This window comes from Prionailurus viverrinus, chromosome X, assembly GCF_022837055.1.
Source record: "Prionailurus viverrinus isolate Anna chromosome X, UM_Priviv_1.0, whole genome shotgun sequence".
Classification (NCBI taxonomy): Eukaryota; Metazoa; Chordata; class Mammalia; order Carnivora; family Felidae; genus Prionailurus; species Prionailurus viverrinus.
The window spans coordinates 14,876,989-14,896,626 of NC_062579.1; the positions used below are offsets into that span (position 1 = coordinate 14,876,989).

Sequence of the window (19,638 nt, forward strand, 5' to 3'; positions counted from 1 at the left end):
GTTTCTGTTCTGAGTTACAAAGATAGTATCAAGGTTTTCTACCTGTAGTTTGTTGATAAAATGCATCATTTACCTTTACTGTTTATTTTTATAACTGCGCTTTTGAGACAAATGTCCTTACTCCTAAGTAAGAAGATTGAAACCTAGGCTAGCCAGCTGGAACATTTCATGGGAGTTAAGTAAATGTCTTCAACTCTGTATTTCACTCCCTTAAACAATAATTACTGCAATGGCATCAAGTCTTCTGTTCAGGCTTTCAGAAAAGGAAAATTACCTTTGTGAACAACTGATTCACATATTCATTGTGCTGTGGTATTGTCTGTATATTTGGGACTGTGTTTAGATAAGGACTTGTCTTACAATTTTATCCACCGAGGATATACAAGATAATGAAGGCATTCTGGTGACTACTTTCACAAAAAATTTTAATAAGCAGTTTGGGAAAAACTTTATCATTTTAATCTTCATAGTTGGCAAGTGGGGTTTCTTCAGTTGTGAAAAATTCAATTAGAGAAGTAGGAAAAGTAACTATAATTGTTAGGTTGATTTTGTTAATGTTCTAGGACTGTACATCTTGGATTCAAAGCTGGATTATTTTCTGCATTAGCCAAAATATTCTATTTAATTAAATCAGAGTCTTTAATTGTTTGGTCAGATAAATCATAGCTTGTCTTCATATATTATCTGATTTGGTTGTACCCTCTTCCCAAGGACTCACCTGCCATTGGACCCAGAGGCCTTTTTGTGGGAGACCTTGTCACCCATCTACAGGATTGTCCTGTTACTAATGTACAAGATTGGAATGAATGTCTAGATACCATCGCCTATGAGCCCCAAATTGGTTACTGTATTAGTGCATCAACTTTACAGCAGTTAAGCTTCCCAGTTAGAGGTGTGTATATTTCTTCAGTATAATATCATGTTTCAGGGGCGCCTGGGTGGCTCAGTCGGTTAAGTGTCCAACTCTTGGTTTCACTTCAGGTTATGGTCTCACAGTTTATGAGTCCAAGCTCCTCATAGGGCTTGTCAGCACAGAGCCTGCTTGGGATCCTCTCTCTCCCTCTCTCTCTGCCCCTGCCCTGCTCGCTCACTCTCTCTCTCTCCCAAAATAAATAATAATATTTTAATAATATTTTTAAATAATAATAACATTAATAGTAATAATAATATGCTTCAAGCAGCAGTACTTGGCCATTCACCAATTCTTAGTCCATGTCTATAGGTTTATTTTGTTCTAATTTTTTTAAATAAATCAGTAAAGTAATAATAGGTACAAACTAGTATCTTGGTAAGTTGGATACTAATATTTATATATTGTTCAATGTCTAATTTCATAATATCATATTTGACTTTCAAGACTCTAGTATCTAATTCTTTCCACATTCAGAAGAACTTGTGTTAAGTCAGCATTCAAGCTCAACCGTAACCAATTAAGTAAATTCCAGTAATTAAATACTCCCATGCTATATGGATGGTGTCATATCCAAAGCTATTTGGGGTAGAGTTATTTTATGTGGCAAGCATCCAGAGGAAGTCATGTTGGTATCTGAAAATATCCTCTGAAGTCAGATCTGTTGTTCTGTGTAGCAAGCGACAAGGTGAAGCAAGTTTATTCTCAGATGCTCCCAAATTTATTTTGAGTTCTTTCAGCTCTGAAAAATCAGCCTCCCAACTCTTTATATAAAATCATGGGGCCCAGATTATTTTGAGTGTTTAAAAACAAAAATTATATTCACGGATTATATCTTTAGGTCAAGAAATGCCCTGGAATGCTTGTCCACATCTACTGGGGTTAGGAAATATGATAAATAATCAGGAATAACTTCACTGAAGTACTATGTACAGCAGTGGCAGAGTAATAAGAATTGATTTAAAAATTTTTTTTCAAATATAATCTTTCATATATTACCCACTTTTAAGAACTTTTATTACTGTAAAAACTTTTCAAACATACATAAAAATCAAGAAAGTAGTAGAGGGATGCCTGGCTGACTCAGTCGGAGGAACATGCTACTCTTGATCTCGGGGTTGTGAGTTCGAGCCCACACTGGATGTAGAGATTACTTAAATAAAACTTAGGAAAGAAAAGAAAAGTAGTATAAATGGAACCTTATACATCATTCTCCCAGCTTCCATAATTATCAACATTTTTCCAGCTTTTACATCTAATTATCCCACTTTTGAGGGGAGTATTTTTAAGCACATCTCAGGCATCATATCATTTCATCCATGAACTTTAGCATGTCTTTAGTACATGATGACTTTTTAAACATGACCACAGTACTATTATTCACACCTAACAAAATTAGCACTAATTCCTAATATCTAGTCAGTATTCACTTTTCTCTAACTACTTTTTTTTTAATTTTTAAAAAATATTTATCTATTTATTTATTTATTTTGAGAGACAGGGGAGGGGCAGAGAGTGAGGAGAGAAGAATCCCAAGCAGGCTCTGCTCTATCAGTACAGAGCCCAACTTGGGGCTCAAATTCGCAAACCATGAGACCATGACCTGAGCTGAAATCAAGAGTTGGATCCTTAACTGACTGAGCCACTGAAGCGCCCCCTTACCTGCTTTTTTTAATAGTTGATTTCAAGTTGGATGGTATGTCTTTTAAGTGTCTTTGAGCTTGGAACAATTCCCCCTGGTGTTTTTTTCTTTTTTAGGTTTTTTTTTTTTTTTGAGATCTCATTTAAGAAACTGTCACTTGTTTTATTGAACTGCCCATATTCTGAATTTGTCTGGCTCTGTGTTATGCTTATGATGTCATTAACATGTTCAGATAGCCTCCAGATTTTCTATAGATGTTCATTAGGTGTAGACACTTGATTAAATTCAGGATCCACTTTTTGAGGGGGTGAAAATACTTCATAGGTGGCGCTCACTACTTCCTATTGCATCATGTCAAGAGGCACCCAATGTCTAGTCTTCTCCCTTGTGGTAATGTTAACATTGTTCAGTGGGCTAACCTGATTCTTTAAGGTTGAAATATTTATACTTTTTACTATTCTCAAGAGCCACTTAGCATCTTCCCAAACATTTCAGATGATGGAAGGTTGGTATATGACCTGTAATGTGTTCTTCTCTGAGAGAAATGATCCATTATTTCACACTTCTTAGGTCCTTTATCATTTTCCTCCAATTTCTCTAAATTTGGTGTAATATGTATTGAATTACAAAAGCCAAACTGACCCAGTAATCAAAGTTCTCTCTAGTAGAATTGTTTTATTGTTTTATTTAGGACATCTGCATTTCAAATGTTTAAGGTTTTGCCCCTTTCCTGGCATACAAAATGAAAATGAAAATTTTCCTGGAAATACTCTGAAACTCTTTTCTTTCCTTTTTTTTTTTTAATTTTTTTTTTAATGTTTTATTTATTTTTGAGACAGGGAGAGACAGAGCATGAACAGGGGAGGGTCAGAGAGAGGGAGACACAGAATCTGAAACAGGCTCCAGGCTCTGAGCTGTCAGCACAGAGCCCGACGTGGGTCTCGAACTCACGGACCGCGAGATCATGACCCGAGCCGAAGTCGGCCGCTTAACCGACTGAGCCACCCAGGCGCCCCTCCTTTTTTTTTTTTAACATTTACTTATTATTTTTGAGAGAGAGAGAGTGCAAACAGGGGGAGGGGCAGAGAAAGAGGGAGACACAGAATCCAAACTAGTCTCTAGGCTCCAAGCTGTCAGCAAAGAGCCCAACACAGGGCTCAAACCCACGAAGCACGAGATCATGACCTGAGCCGAAGTCAGATCTTTAACCAACTGAGCCACCCCGGTGCCCTTCTGAAACTCTTTCGTTGTCAGCTTTTTGAGTATTTCACTGTTATGTATTTGGGAGGTATTTGTGTTAAAACATAAAGCAGATATTACTCTTTCTACTTAATAAAAAAAATCAATCCCAAAGTAATTCTTCAATATCTATTTCATCTCCTTAGGAGTGACTGTATTAGGATACATGTTGATTTTACATGATGACTGTTGACTATGTCTGATAAACCTGTACCTCTATTTAACCATTTTTAGATGGAGTGAATACATTTAGCCAGTTTATAGGAATCTTAATGACTGTAAATTTAAATTAAATTAAAATATATACTAAATTAATTTTAATGGCAGACTTGACCACTGAGGCTGTAGATATTTTAAAGAAAACTATGGATTATGGTGCCTGGATGGCTCATTCGGTTAAGCATCTGACTCTTCATTTCGGCTCATGTCATGATCTCACTGTTTGTGGGATCAAGCCCCACATCAGGCTCTGCACTGAAAGCATGGAGCCTATTTGAGATTCTCCCTCTCTCTCTGCCCTTCCTCCCTCTCTCTCTCTCTTCTCTCTCTCTCCAAATCAATAAATAAACTTTTTTAAGAAAAGAAAGCTATGGATTAATAGTATTTTATATGTATCTAGGTACATTTTTTTATCCTTAGTTATAAAGAGAGGGAAAAGATACAATTAAATATGGTAATACAAAGTGGGCAATAATCCGAAAGTGATTCATGTTCATTTTGGAGTGGACTTTAGTATACATAATTAAAATTCTAGAAATTTACACCACTGCAAAAACAATAAAGCCACCTTGGAAAAAAGATCTGACCCTGGAAGTGCATGTAAGCTGTCCCAACCAATTGTTTCTGGCCACTTACCTCTAATAGGTGTATTATCAAGTTGTTTAAGATATAATTAAGCAGACTGGATGTTCTCCTTAAGATATTAACAAGTAGATTTTTGTCAAATTAGATTTTTTAACGTTTTATTTTTTGAGAGACAGAGACAGAGTGTGAGTTGGGGGGGACAGAGAGGGGGGAGACACAGAATCCAAAGCAGGCTCCAGGCTCTGAGCAATTTCTGTCAAATTAGAAAAAAATGTGGTTAATCTATGATATGAAATTGTTTAGACCTGCTTTTCTTCTGTTAATCCTTTCCTTTTTGATTTTTAAACATTAACTCACTAAACTACAAATGTCACCGACAGAGGTAAGGCTGGTTAAATTCCACCTCTTCCCCTGGTACATGGGGCCAGCCTAAGGAGCTTGTCCCATACACTCCTTGGAGATTGAATGGCCTTTCCAGGAAGCCCCCAAAAAAGACACTGGGTCAGGACTTGGAGCCCATTGCACCTGAAATAGATCTTTGATCTCATTCTGGGTCAGAACAGAAAACAAAACTTTACCCCCATTCATAGTCAAGCCTCTACTTTTACAATTGCTGGGTGTCCATATGCCACTTTGTGATTTGAGTGGAATTGAAAGTTACAGAAAAGAACTAGTCTGGGTCTTTATTTGGGACTATTTTCCTAACAAGTAGCTTGCATCCTCTTTCTTTAGTTTGAGAGGAATCCTTCATTTCGTATACACATAAAGCTAAATTCCTTTTTTCTTTCCTGAAAGCATAAGACTGTACTCAACAGTCCAGCATTTGAACTAGGTTTCCAGGAGCATGAGATTGAAAACTAAAAGCAACTGCTCCCTAAAAAGAAGCTTTGAGCTCAGACTCAGCCATCCCCATTGAACAGCCTGTATTCCTATTCAGAGGAGGCGAGGGTATATCCCTGTAACTACCTGGCAACAGGAATATTGTATTCCTGTCTTATGTATCTATACATATGTAGCTATAACTGAAGTGAGAAGAGACCCTTCCCTACCTAGTTTAAGATAATAAAAGGAAACTTCCAGGAATCCTTTCCATGTATTTTGAGTACTCAGATTGTTTTTATGCCTAATCTTCTCTACTGTTTGGGGAAAAGTATCTGTTTTTTCATTGTGAACATCAAGTTATGATCCAAAGTTTTTTTGCTATCCTAAATTGAAGAGAGAATGTGTGTATATGTGTGTGTGTTTATAATTTTTTTTAACTACTTATTAGGTGATGCTGGTATAAATTCTATAGAACTAAGAACAAATAAAGAGGAGAGGCGCCTGGGTGGCTCAGTTGGTTTAGCATCGGACTTTGGCTCAGGTCATGATCTCGTGGTTAGTGAGTTCAAGCCCCGCGTCGGGCTCTGTGCTGGCAGCTTGGAGCCTGGAGCCTGCTTCTGATTCTGTGTCTCCCTCTTTATCTGCCCCTCCCCAACTTGTGTTCTGTCTCTCTCTGTCTCTTAAAAATATAAAAAAAAATTTTTTTAAAGAATAAATAAATAGGCTTGCCTCCCTGTGTTGGAGCTCTAACTACATTTATATATTTAATAAGCTAGGATAAGAAAATTATTCAGTTCATTTTGGTAATAGAGAAAGTAGTGGGGACTGTGAACTATACATTGAAGAAGGTTCCAGTCTTTTTCTAAAACTAACCTCAGGGCGCCTCAGCGGCTCATTAGACGTCTGACTCTTGATTTTAGCTCAGGTCATGATCTTGTGATTCCTTAGATTGAGGCCCATGTCAGGCTCTGCACTGACAGCACAGTGCCTGCTTGGGATTCTCTGTCTTTCTCTCTCTCTCTGCCCCTCCCCTGCTTATGTGCACGTGCACACTCTCTCCCTCTCTCGCTCTCTCAAAATAAATAAACATTTTTTAAATAAATAAAAAAATGAAATTAACCTCTGGTGGGCACCTGGCTGGCTCAACTGGAGCATGTGACTCTTGATCTCAGGGTTGTAAGTTCAAACCCCACATTGGGTGCAGAGATTACTTTTAAAAAATTAACCTCTGTTCTAGACTATGCTTTGGAGGCTAAACTATTTCTACAACTATCTTAGGACCCATCTTAGGGTTCATTCAGAATATGCAGGTTCTCCCTATGGTAGAATTATGAAACTGATCTGTTCTTGAATTACCTAATTGTCTCCCAGACTGAGATTTAAGGGAGAAGTCTAATCTTTCAGAGTTACATTCAACCTACAAATGCCTCTGGGACCTTTCAATGCAATCTTGAGTGCTTCTTCAAAAGTAGAATTGGATTGGCCTGTCATGCTTAGTAAAAAAGTACATACGCTAATATGAGAATTGTCTGTGGCATCCCCAGGTTAAGAATCGAGTTACAGAAATTGACTTAGCAACTTGTCCTTTAATGTGACCCAGTAGAAAATATTCTAAAAGTTTTTTTAAACATAGAACTTTTTTTTAATTGATAAACAGAGAAATATCAAATTTACCTCTCAAATGACCATAAAATATGTAACTCTTTATTGGAAAATTCTGTTTGTCGGGAGATATTTACACTTGTGAGGATGGCCACAGCCATGGATTTATGTTTTAGAGTAATCATCATAGGAAGAAGCCATAACATAAAGGTTGCAAATTGGTGGTAGCCCAGAGACCAAATCCAGCCTTGGCAAATGTATTTGGTCTGGCTTATGTGGTATTTTTTTATATTAATTAGATGCCAATATTTAAAATTGAAGAGGTTTCACATGAAAGTCCAGATTTCAGATTTCTCTTGGAATAAAATCAACAGTCCGTGGAATCAAGCCCCCAAGTTGAGTGCCTGGCTGCTAATCCCATAAAGCAGGGTCTACATTTTCTAATTCATCGCAGTCCCTCTACTCCCTATTTTTTTCCCCACACACTATCTACTTCATTTATTTGAAACCTGCTTGGCCTGTTTTGGCATTTGTGTTTCCATACATGCTGCATCAATAGTGATATCAAATTCTTGACTTTAAATTCTGTATTGTATATATTCCTCCAAGAAAAGTTAGTGATCAAGTATCAGATGTAAATTTTCTAGATTTCTAATACAAAGGAAAGTGGCACAGAATGTCATATATGTATTCAATGTATACTGAGTTATCTACCTTATGTAAGATTGAGAAACTTTTTTCTCAAGGAGCTCACAGTCCAGTCAAAGACACAGAGCATTTGATAGGGATTAAGGAGTGTACCTGTGATGAGCACCGGGTGATGCATAGAAGTATTGAATCATGATATTGTATACCTAAAAGTAATATTATACTATATGTTAACTAACTGGAATTTAAATTAAAAAAAAAAGCAGACCATGCCCACGTTATTACAGTACAAGGTTAATTGCAGTACAAGGGTAATTGTAGGTAATGACAGGAATTGGTGGGAATTGTGGGAGTTGGTGGTGGTCAGTCTTCACTGGGAAGATGAGAGCAGGTTTCATAGCATCACCCCTTGAGTTGGGCCTCAACAATGAGTCTAATTTCAGGAGGCCAAAATGGAAATAAACCTTGGCACCAGAACCTAGAAAGCAGTTAGGGAACTGCTAGTAATTTGGTTCAGCAAGATAATAGTATGAGATAAGATGAGAAAAAAAATCAGCTATCTTTCAGTTTTAGGCTATGGAATTTAGACGTTATTTGGGAGTAGTGCAGTCCTTGGAAAGTTTTGATCAGAGGAGTTACATTCTCATTGTTTTACTCAGGAAGATGAATCTGAAGCATTTGGTATGTAGGAAAGGCTTGCGTATGCTAATAGGTGGTAAGCAAACAAGACTTCTTAGGATTCTTCAAATGGGTCAGGTGAGAAGTTAGAGCCTGCACTCAAATGCAAATATATAGGAGAAAAATAATGAGGAGGTAAAAATTGGTGGGACTTGGCAACTGATCAGAGACAACCCTGAAACTGTAGCCTGGATTGGTAAAAAAAAAAAAATCCTAAACAACTTTGTACTTTATACTTTACTATTAAGGGTGACCGATTATTGATTACAGGCACAGGTTTATCTGTACCATTTGCTACTCACAGTTTGCCTTCATATTTCAAATACAAATCCTCATTTAAAATTTAAATACCTATTCAATTATAAGAAAACAACAGAGAAAGAAAAAAGAAAACAAAACTGCCCACACAGCCAAGCAATGCAGAAGAGAAACTGATTTATTAGTTTGTTTCACCTGTTTTGTTCTTCATTTTATGTGGACCAAGGAGAGAGAGCCACAGTGGCTGGGGGGGATCCACTCTAACCAATACAAGATGTCTCCCTCAAATAACCTAGTTTAAAAAAAAAAACTGTTTGAAAACCAAACAACGACTGATGACTAAAATACAAAATCCTTGTACAATCATATTGCATATCAACTAACATTTTCCTGCCAGTGCTCTTGAAGACACACTTGTAATAGAAAAGCTTTTTGTGGTACTAGAAAACGTACTTTTTTTGGTAGTTTTCTGGTAACTGCTTTTCAATCTGTCTTCCTTAGCACATCTATGGTAGCATACATATAAGATTCTAAGTTTAATTGGTCCCTGCTACACATCAGTTTATGCTTTACAGGTTTGATATGCTGAGTGCAGGAAACCTTCCAAAATAAACACATGGAATCATTTTTATTCCACCTATATCAGTGATTTAGTTTTCTTATTCTGCCCCAGATACAAGTGAGGGAGTACACCAAAAACCTTTGAAAAATAAATGAATAATGAGAATAAACAGTTACCCTGTTTGCATTGTCTTCCAAAAGTGGTAACTGGATTATTGGTATGCAGGCAAATATGTGCACATCTCTGGGGTCAGATTGGGCTGCCCTGATTTTATGAGGAAAGCCGTAAGGTAAGCAAGGAGGCAGGATAGATATTTGATCTAATGGGAATGTCTTTAGGGATGAGAGTCTTTTAGGCATCCTCTTGCCCACTCTGCTGAACTCAAGTAATACTGGATCAGTAGCATTAGGACAGCTAATAGTGGCTCATTAAATATTTGTGCTTGACTAGCTGGAGTTACTGCAAAACTTACTGAGACCTTGGAACTCTAGCTTTATTAATAGGTAAGTTTATAGGAAGACAGAAATCTATGGTAAGTGCTGCTTCTTGATTTCAAACTGGACAAGTCTTTTTGTAATATCGTGTCTCTTTTTGTAACATAAAATCACTGCAGTGAGTAGCCTGTCAGACTGAACTAGGAATCATACAATTGTTTCCAAATTCATATGCATTTTACTTACTCTTTTTGTCTTGAAAGCAAAATTTTCATTACAAATGTACTTCTATATAACAGATTCTAATTCACTATTTCTCTTTAGCATACAAACGGCTAGATGGTTCGACTGAATGTTGTAACAATCACAGCCTCACAGATGTGTGCTTTTCCTACAGAAATAACTTTAATAAACGTTTGGTGAGTTGTCCCTGAAGCAATCTTGCTTGTCTGATATAATTTTTATAAAATAAGCATATAGAACTAAAATGTAATCTATGAACACTTTTCCCTTTTGTTTCATATCGTTTTATTAAAATTTCTATATTTCACTTGCCACATTTCATCTGAGAATCTTTAAAAATTTATAGGTATAATACCTTATTTGGCCGAAGTAGAATACTTGAATCTAATTTATAGTAGGTACACATAAATGGCATTTCTTTTAAATGAACTTTGTTCCTAATATGCTCTGTAACATGAAAGATACTGAGCACTGGAACTTGCTGTTTTTCTTGTTAGTAAATTATTTTGGGTATTGACTAATTAATATTTTACTCATAGCATACATGCCTACCCGCCCGGAAAGCAGTTGAAGCCACACAAGTTTGTAGAACCAATAAAGATTGTAAAAAAAGTTCAAGTTCCAGTTTCTGTATAATACCTTCTTTGGAAACTCATACTCGCTTAATAAAAGTGAAACATCCTCCTCAAATTGATATGTTGTATGTAGGCCATCCACTGCATCTTCATTACACAGGTGGGTACTTATTATGGTAGACCCTCAGAAAATCATTAAGATGTCATATATTCTTCATGGTAGAAACTCAGTACAAATCCTTGGGTTAATTTTATTTATTATAAATTTGACTACTTTTTAAGTCTTAACTTGTTCTTCAGTATTGTATGAAATTTAGGCATTAGGAAAATAATCTGAATTTTATGAAACAGGGTGTAACTGAATCCCATGTCTGCCTATGGAGAGTGACTTATTTTCTTCACTACCATTTATGTCCAAGTCACATAGATGATCTCTCAGATGTTCTCTGAGAGTTTGTTAAACCTACCCAAGTTCCCAAAACAGTGGCAAGAGCAACATACCCCAAAGAATGCCGGGAGTTATAGTGGTAAGACTATAATTTATGCATAACACATGAATTTTATATTAATATAATTTTCATGTTTTTTTATGTTTATTTTTTATTTTTGAGAGAGAGCGAGTTGGGGGGGGGGGGCAGAGAGAGAGGGAGACAGAGAGAGAATCCCAAGCAGGCTTCCCATTGTCAGCATAGAGCCCCACATGGGGCCCAAACTCACAAACCATGAGATCGTGACTGTAGCCATGATAAAGAGTAGGATGCCCAACCACCTGAGCCTCCCAGGTGCCCTAATGTTTATTTATTTTTGAGAGAGAGTGAGAGACAGAGAGGGAGAAAGAGAGAGAGAGAGAGAGAGAGAAAGTACACATGCAAGCTGGAGAGGGGCAGAGAGAGAAGGAGACAGAGGATCCAAAGCAGGCTCCGTGCTGTCAGTGCAGAGCCCAATGTGGGGCTCAAACTCATGAACCATGAGATCATGACCTGAGCCAAAGTCATATGCTTAACTGACTGAGGTACCCAGGTGCCCTTGAATATAATTTTCAGAACTGGGCTGGCATAATTGTTTTAACAGAGGCTACATTATTGGGACTAAATAGATAGCTTCTTCATATTGCTGAAGATCATATAGTCTAATTTTGTTGTACAAGATTTTTTTTTAAGTTCCTTTTTTTATAATGGTTTTGTGGAAATATAATTCACATGCCATATATTTGAGCCTTTTAAAGCATACAATTGAAGGTTTTTTAATATGTTCAGAGTTGTGCAACCATTACCACAGTCTAGTTCTAGAATATCTTCATCACCCCAAAAAGAAACAGTGTATTCACTATCAGTCACTTCTCATTTCTCCCTACCCCCAGTCCTTGGCAACCACTAATCTACTTTCTGTTTCTATAAGTTTGCCTAGTCTGCACATTTCATATAAGTAGGATATTTTGTGACTGACTTCTTTCACTTAGCGTAATGTCTCCAAGGTTCATCCATGTTGTAGCATGTCTCAGTAGGTCATTCCTTCTTGTGGCAAAATAATACTCTGTTTAATGGGCATATCACATTTTCTTTATTCATTCATCAGTTGATGGGCATGGGGGTTTTATATTACTCTTTAAAAGGCTGTCTCATTGTTTCATAGTCATAGCCTGTAACCTGGGTCATTCTTCTTCTTTATCAGTTTGACACTAAGTGACTCTAGAATGCAAATATTTTTTTTTTTAATGTTTTATTTCTTTTTGAGAGAGAGAGACAGAGTAGGAGCAGGGTAGAGGCAGTCAGAGAGGGGACATAGAATTGGAAGCAGGTTCCAGGCTCTGAGCTGTCAGCACAGAGCCCGACGTGGGGCTCAAACCCATGTGCCGTGAGATCATGACCTGAGCCGAAGTCAGACGCTCAACCGACTGAGCCACCCAGGCACCCCTAGAATGCAAATATTAAATATATCCTCAACAAATGGAAAGGAAGTTCCCTTTTAGAATAATTCAGAACTATGTACTATGTAATTCAGAAATATGTACTATATGTTCTACCTAATTACAGAGAAGTTTGTAAATGTTTTGAGCAAAAACAGGATTACGGAATGCACAGAGTGGAAGAGACCAAAAATTTCCCCTAGTCATAATCCTTGTTTTAGTAATGATTTAGTAAGAGAAAACCAAGACCAGAAAGAAGTTAAGTGGCATAATAGAGTAAATGTGATTTTCAGGTTATGCCTCTTTGAAGGATAAGGACTCTTCATAAATTCTGCCATAGTTTTTAAGTCAGTCTCTTTATTTGGTAGTCATGCTTGGTATATAGTCAGTTTTATATTATTCTTACCTCCAAATATAAGTACATACTGAGATATGAATTTCTGTATTCCACTATATTTATTAGATGTTCTAGAATAATTGTTTTTATATGTGGGGCATATAGGCTGCCTGCTTATGTTTGGGAAGAGCTTTCTCAACCAGTTTAATAGACTAGCCCAATTGTTGACCACATGGAAAAATTTATAATGCTGTTGCTTCTCTATATGAACAATATTCATTATTCCTTGTTTTTCTTTTTCAGTGAGCATCACCAGTTTTATCCCACGCTTCAACTTTCTAAGCATAGATCTGCCTGTGGTTGTGGAGACATTTGTCAAGTATCCTTTCTGGTGTAAAGAATGTTTTTAAAAGGTGTTACTTGGAACGTGATTAGGCTTACCTTGAATAGAGCATGCATAGACCTTACAAGTGTCCATTGATTGCTAACAACTGAAAAAGAGACTTTAAAGTTGAAAAAGATCAGATTGTATATAGGAAGGAAGAAGTCAGAGGAAAGAGATTGCTCAGGGAAGGAGAAAAGTTAAGATATGGAAGGGAGGAAACCCAGAATATAATTTGAGAGTTGAATTTACAGATCTAAGACCTTTTTTAGTAAGTTTATAAAGAATGAAAGCTCAAAATGCCAGTGAAGTGATGAACTCTGCCCCTTGTGAACCTGTTACCTTGGACTAAGTGGAAGAATGCATAAGGGAGATCAAACTGGTTTCCACTACTAAAATAGCAATTCAGAGGACAAAATCTCACGTGTTCTTTAGCATATTATGTTGGAATATAAAACTTGACATTTTCTAAAATTTGTTATTATGAAGAATTTGAACACTTTGGAAGGGTTCTTTATTTTTGTCATTGTTTTTTCTTTTTTACCTTCTAGATTTTATTACTAAAAATGGATTTTTTTAATTCCAGTATAGTAAACGTACGATATTATATCAGTTTCAGGTGCACAATACATATTTTTGTCACTTTTAAATCATTTTCATTTCCTTCCTCAATGATTTGCAAAAATATGAAAGGGAAAACAAATGAACAGTTAGTAAAAAATATGTACAATCAAGATAGTACCTTGTAGATTGCAGCTTTGTCTCAGAGATTTATGACATATATAAGCTTTTAGATGGCAGTAAAATACAGTTATATTTGTGTTACAGTTAATATTTATACTACTTATAGGATACACTAGTTATAGATAATAGTAAAATAGAGTTGAAGGGGCCAAAATCCTTATGTTCCCTAAGATAAGGTAATACTTTGTAGGGATCAAAAAGTAATTTTCCTTTATTGCTAATTGCTTCCACATTCCTTTCTCTTGTTGTGTCATTAAAGTATTACAAAGACTCAGTCTTCCTTGGAGTTTGTTATAGATTGTCTTAGTTTACAAATGGTTGGCCCTTATTTTTCTAGCCAAGATTTTTGAGCTTTGAAATAATATGAATAATTTATTTTAAATGGTAGAGATCTAGGAAGGAATGTCCTATACTTGTGGGCAGAGATTTAAAGAAAGCAGCTATAATCTCAAATCCAGCCCTAGTAAAACATTCTCTTCTGACTACCAGAAATGTGGTTTCTTCTCAGACCTCATAGTCGGATCCTTAACTGATTTTACCCAGGTACCTGATTTCCCTCTCAGGAGCTCTGGCTATTGTTAATGCAGTGCCCTGCTTTGCTTTGGATGGTCAGTGGATTTTAAACTCTTTCCTAGATGCCACCCTTACCTCAGTGATTGGAGACAATGATGTCAAAGATCTGATAGGATTTTTCATCTTGCTTGGTGGCAGTGTACTTTTGGCTGCCAACGTGACCCTGGGACTCTGGATGGTTACAGCACGGTAATATTTGCATTCATCTGGCAGAATGATCCTTGGTATGAAATATAAAGTGTTTCCTTAAAATTACATTTTAACTAACAACTTTAAGATCCTCATGTATCAGAATATCCAAACTCTGGGATGGAGGATAAACAGAAGAAATGAAAGGCATAGTCTCTGACTACATTCTGATTTTAAAGATTGAACTTAACAAATTTCAGATGCTTGTGGAACAATTTCTAAACAAGTGAAAATTCATGTTAAACCATTTTGTGCAAGTCCGGATCATGTTGCAGTAGTGTAAAGGAGAACAGAATTAGGTGGAATTAATTGGGGCAAACTTTTTGAAAAAACATCATGAATCCAGATTTGAAGAAGACCAGAATCTGGCCAAGTGGAAGGGTGAGCATTTTCTTGGCCTGTATCTCTTGTCCTTTGTCTTGTTTGAAAAGAATTTTAAGATTTAATGGTGTATTATTTTGTACTCTGACAACTGAGGTCTGATTGCAGTTAATAAAATTCTATAAAAGTATCTGCTGACATGAAAGGAGAAATTTTTGTCAAATGATGCCAAATAAGTGAAAAAAGTAGGAAGTAGGGCCTATAATACCATGATGCATGTTTTGCCCCACAGGAATTGTCTCTTTGATGTGTCCCCATGCCCTCATAAAGCAGCACTAGCCTTAACATTTAGAGTAAGCTGAAAGAGGTGTCTTTCACTTGCAGCCTGTGAGCTGAGGAAGTTAAAGTTGAACCTCAGAACTGAGCCTGGTCTTCTAACAGATCACAAGACAGATCTGCTACAGTCCTGGTTACCATTCTCTACAAAGCTTTGAAGCTTGAAACCCTTCCAGGGTAGACATTTTCTCTTGTGCTGCTGGGGTTATCTGGGGCCTAGGTCCTGGGTTCCTGTCTTCAAGAAGCACCTACCTTAAGCTCTCAACCATACTTTGTCCTCACCAGCAGCTTCCATGTTTCTCTATATTAAGTAATTAAATGCCCAGGCCTTGCTTTCCATCTTTCCTCTAAGCTACCTCTATGGGTCCACGGAAGACTTGGTAGTACAGTGAGAATGGCTACATGGGAATACAGATGTGGACTTGCCAGAGGCTGGGAACTGACTCTTGAGCCCAAAAGTGCCCTGAGTAGTTCAAGGTCTTTTGCACTGGAGATGCAGCCCTGGAAGATCCAGAAAGTCAACAGGCCACTGTGAAGCTATTGGTCTTCTAAGTGTATGAGCATGCAATTCTTTGATGAAAAATAAGTGCTTCTCTCATGCACTCAAGAACATTAACACCCATGTACCCAACTTCTTCACTAAGTGAGATATTCCATGGTGTTCACCTTTTTCCCATCATTGAGTTGCTCTTCAGGCACTAAACCTTTTTAATCATTTTTTTTTTTAATTTTTTTTTCAACGTTTATTTATTTTTGGGACAGAGAGAGACAGAGCATGAACGAGGGAGGGGCAGAGAGAGAGAGGGAGACACAGAATCGGAAACAGGCTCCAGGCTCCGAGCCATCAGCCCAGAGCCCGACGCGGGGCTCGAACTCACGGACTGCGAGATCGTGACCTGGCTGAAGTCAGACGCTTAACCGACTGCGCCACCCAGGCGCCCCTTTTTAATCATTTTTAAGAAACTCTTTAGACTATATTACAAGTTTGCCTGCCTTCTTAAATAGAAATTATATATGGAGTATGTTAAGATGTTATTAATGACTTGAGGTCATCAGTTATTACCGCTATTAAAACCGTACACATTATTCGTTTATCCCAGAAAAAAAAACTTTTGTTGTGTTCTTCGGTAGATAGTCCTTTGGGACCAAAGACTGTTAGCAGAGTGAGCTCAGACCTGTTTAGGTAGTAGAGCCTGGGAAATGCCATGAAATACTTGTATAATTAATTTGATTACATAAACTAAGCAATTTACTAATCAACATGTTGTATATGTGCAGGTCAGTTTTTTGAAACTGAGAAAAAAATCGTAATAGAGGAAATCCTATCCCTTAACTTCTTTCTCTGGGGAAAAAAAAAAACTAATTTTCTTGTAGAATTTGAACATCGTGTTCTGTTGCTCTCTAGGGTCAGGATTTGGGAACCACCCTTATTAGGATATTGAGCAGATCCATCGCATTTGTATAGAAATGACCTTATCATGCAAGAAAGGAAATGTTATCTGTGTCCAGCTTGACTGTGGGCACTTCTGCAGTAAGGACCATGTCATACTCATCTTTGCATCCCTGGGACAGTGCATGAGACATCATAAATACTTAATAAATGTGGTTGAATGGATGATGAATAGTGTTATTTATGGATTAGAAAAGCATGTTTCTATTTAAGCTACAAATAGTATTATTGAATACTGTATATATATGTTAACATAAAAATAACTTGGAAGGTCTTTGTGTCCTATAAAGATATTATCATCTTTATGAAAATAATCCATTTTCATTTCTGTAGAGCAATTAGAAAAATGAATTATTTTAAGGATTTGAAGAAAATGTTGTCTGTGTTGTCACGTTGTTCAACAGTAAAACTTTATTTTCAGTGTTCCTACTCTACATTGTTTACATTTTCAAGAGGTTTTTTTTAATCCCCTATAATCTGTATAGAAGGTATATATTTTTTCATCTCAGTTTGAAAAGACATGCAGTTAAACTTGACATTTTGATAATCGCCCTTATAGGTCATGGTCATCTATTCTAACAGCAAATTTCAAACAAGCACTTCATGGATACATGGCTCTCAGTCATCAGTTTGTCCTATGGTATTTATTGAACATCCACATACTAATTAATGGTGCACAGGTATTTTTTCCTACAGATCTTGCGACTGTGCTGTAATTCATTCTTAGTATTTAACTTAAAGATACCATGGTTCCTGGCATTTGATGTTTAGCAATAAAAGAATAAATGTGTACCAGCATTGTATGTTTTACCATCATCTATGTGTTGTCTTTTTTCAAAAACTTCTATTCTTTTCTGTCAAAATTGTTCCCTTTACATTACAGTATGATCTTTGTTGTTCTTAAATTCTTGATTCTCAAAGCAGCCTTCAGTTTTCACTCAAGCAACCTGTATATGAAAGTTGTTGCAGGCCACAGAAAGAAGGCTTTTTTTTTTTACATTTATTTATTTTTGAGAGACAGAACACAAGTGGGGAGGGGCAGAGAGAGAAGGAGACAGAATCTGAAGCAGGCTCCAGGCTCCGAGCTGTCAGCACAGAGCGCGACACAGGGCTTGAACTCACAAACTGTGAGATCTTGACCTGAGCCGAAGTTGGACGCTCAACCAACTGAGCCACTCAGGCACCCCAAGAAGGCTTTTTTAAATGAGATTCCTGTGCTCTCTCTATTGTTTTGGAAATGGCCTGTTTATGGGTGAAGAAAGAGGACTATCATGTTTCCTTTCAATAGTGTCTGACAGAAGTCTTCTCTAGGTTAGTGTATGTTTCTTAGGAATTCGTGGAAAAGTATTTCAACTCTGACATTTGATTGATCTTGACCTTTTGCTCTAGTACTTCCTCCCTTGTCCACAGAGCCAGGCTCTCCCTCCTCCTTTCTCTCTCTCTCTCCCTGTCTCCCCTTTCCCTCTTTCCCTCCTCTCTCTCTCTCTGTCTCTCTCTCTCTCTCTCTCTCTCTCTCTAACTGCCCCCTCACACACATGCACATGTTCTCTTTCGAGATTACTTAAAGGCCAAATACAATAGGATGGAAATTTAGCCCAACTCTTGATTGGCTAGCCTCATTCCACTCCTTTTTGCCTCTGATTTCATTCTATTATAATTAAGAGCCACAAGACTAGATGACTGATTATCTAAACCACTTTTTTTAGCAGCTTGAGATACAATTAAATAACATAAAATTCACCTGTTTAATGTGTACAATTCACTGTAAACTATTTTTCTTTTAATGACTACTCAAACAATAGTATACATATGCTTTAGTGTAATCTAACATTTTAAGCAAATGAACATGTGATACAAGACTGAGAAGAAAGAAAATGTTTCATTTATTTCACAGCTTTTTGAACTCTGAAGTGGTTTTCAGTACTGGAAGTAAAGTTGAGTCACAAATTATTTTTAAGGTAAAGCATGTAGAGGGGTACCTGGCTGGCTTAGTCAGTGGAGGATGTAACTCTTGATCTCGGGGTTGTGGGTCATGAGGTCAAGCCCCACGTTGGGTGCAGAGATTACTTAAAAATAAAAACTTTAAAAAATAAAAAAAGGTAAAGCATGTGGATATATTTTCTTTGAGACAATAAGCCATTTTAATCAGTGTTTTTGCAAGCTACTTTTGCTGTTTAGGCCATAATAATTTGAATAATCCATTGTATATTTTATCAGGCTATGGCAAATGAATTCAATGAAAGGAAAGCCTCTATTTCAAAACCTAATGCCACAATAGATTGTACTCAGGGTGGAGGTAGGAAAAAAATGGCTAAAGGAAGTTGCAATTCTAATTACCAAGCAGGTTATATTGTCTAATTTAGTTTTCCATTGAAAAGAGAGAAAACATCCTTATATCATAGTTTTATTTAGCTAAAGATTGATGGATATTCAATAGTTGTCCATTCTTATTAACTGACCATTTCTCACAGTTTTCTACTGACATGCTCCTGACACCTGAGAGGAGGGAGAACACAGAAAGGTCTAAGAGCAGAACCCTGTAACTGTCTGTCTATCCTACAAAATTGAAGTCTTGCTTTATCTTACATTTATGTAAATTTTACACTCCATTCATCAGTATCATAAAGCCAGTTCTCTTAAAGACGTGAAGCTCTAAACTGCAAAATAATTAGATGCTAAGAATATTAAGTTTTTTTTCATGTCTAAAACACATTGGTAGAAAGTAGTTTATAATAGCTGGTCTGTAGACTAGTGACAGTCTATGATGGTGTTTTTATCTGTTTGTAGTGAAAGGAGAAAAATTATGTTGTATCTAATCACAAAATAAGGAAAATGTTCTTGTGTTAGAAAGTGCCTGCTGCCCTTTATCAAAGAGCTTTCCTTTATTCAGATTATGGAAACACATACTTAAGTTCACTTAGCACTTCTAGATTGCTCTGCAGAATGTCTCTCTAGAACTGACATTCATCAGCAGGGCATGAGG

General features: G+C 36.8%; 1 protein-coding gene across 2 annotated transcripts in view; it reads left to right on the forward strand.

The window, feature by feature from the left end:
- Window positions 1-15,059, forward strand: part of MBTPS2 (membrane bound transcription factor peptidase, site 2) — a 38,772-nt gene extending 23,713 nt beyond the window's left edge. Inside the window, exons 7-11 of one of the 2 annotated variants that reach the window (XM_047844778.1) lie at window positions 712-892; window positions 9,924-10,018; window positions 10,382-10,577; window positions 12,964-13,039; window positions 14,330-15,059. In XM_047844778.1, the coding sequence (XP_047700734.1) occupies window positions 712-892; window positions 9,924-10,018; window positions 10,382-10,577; window positions 12,964-13,039; window positions 14,330-14,552 (771 nt within the window). In that variant the 3' untranslated portion in view covers window positions 14,553-15,059. The remainder of the gene's footprint in view (window positions 1-711; window positions 893-9,923; window positions 10,019-10,381; window positions 10,578-12,963; window positions 13,040-14,329) is intronic. The other variant, XM_047844779.1, reaches the window with a different exon arrangement.
- The last annotated feature ends 4,579 nt before the right edge of the window (window positions 15,060-19,638 follow it).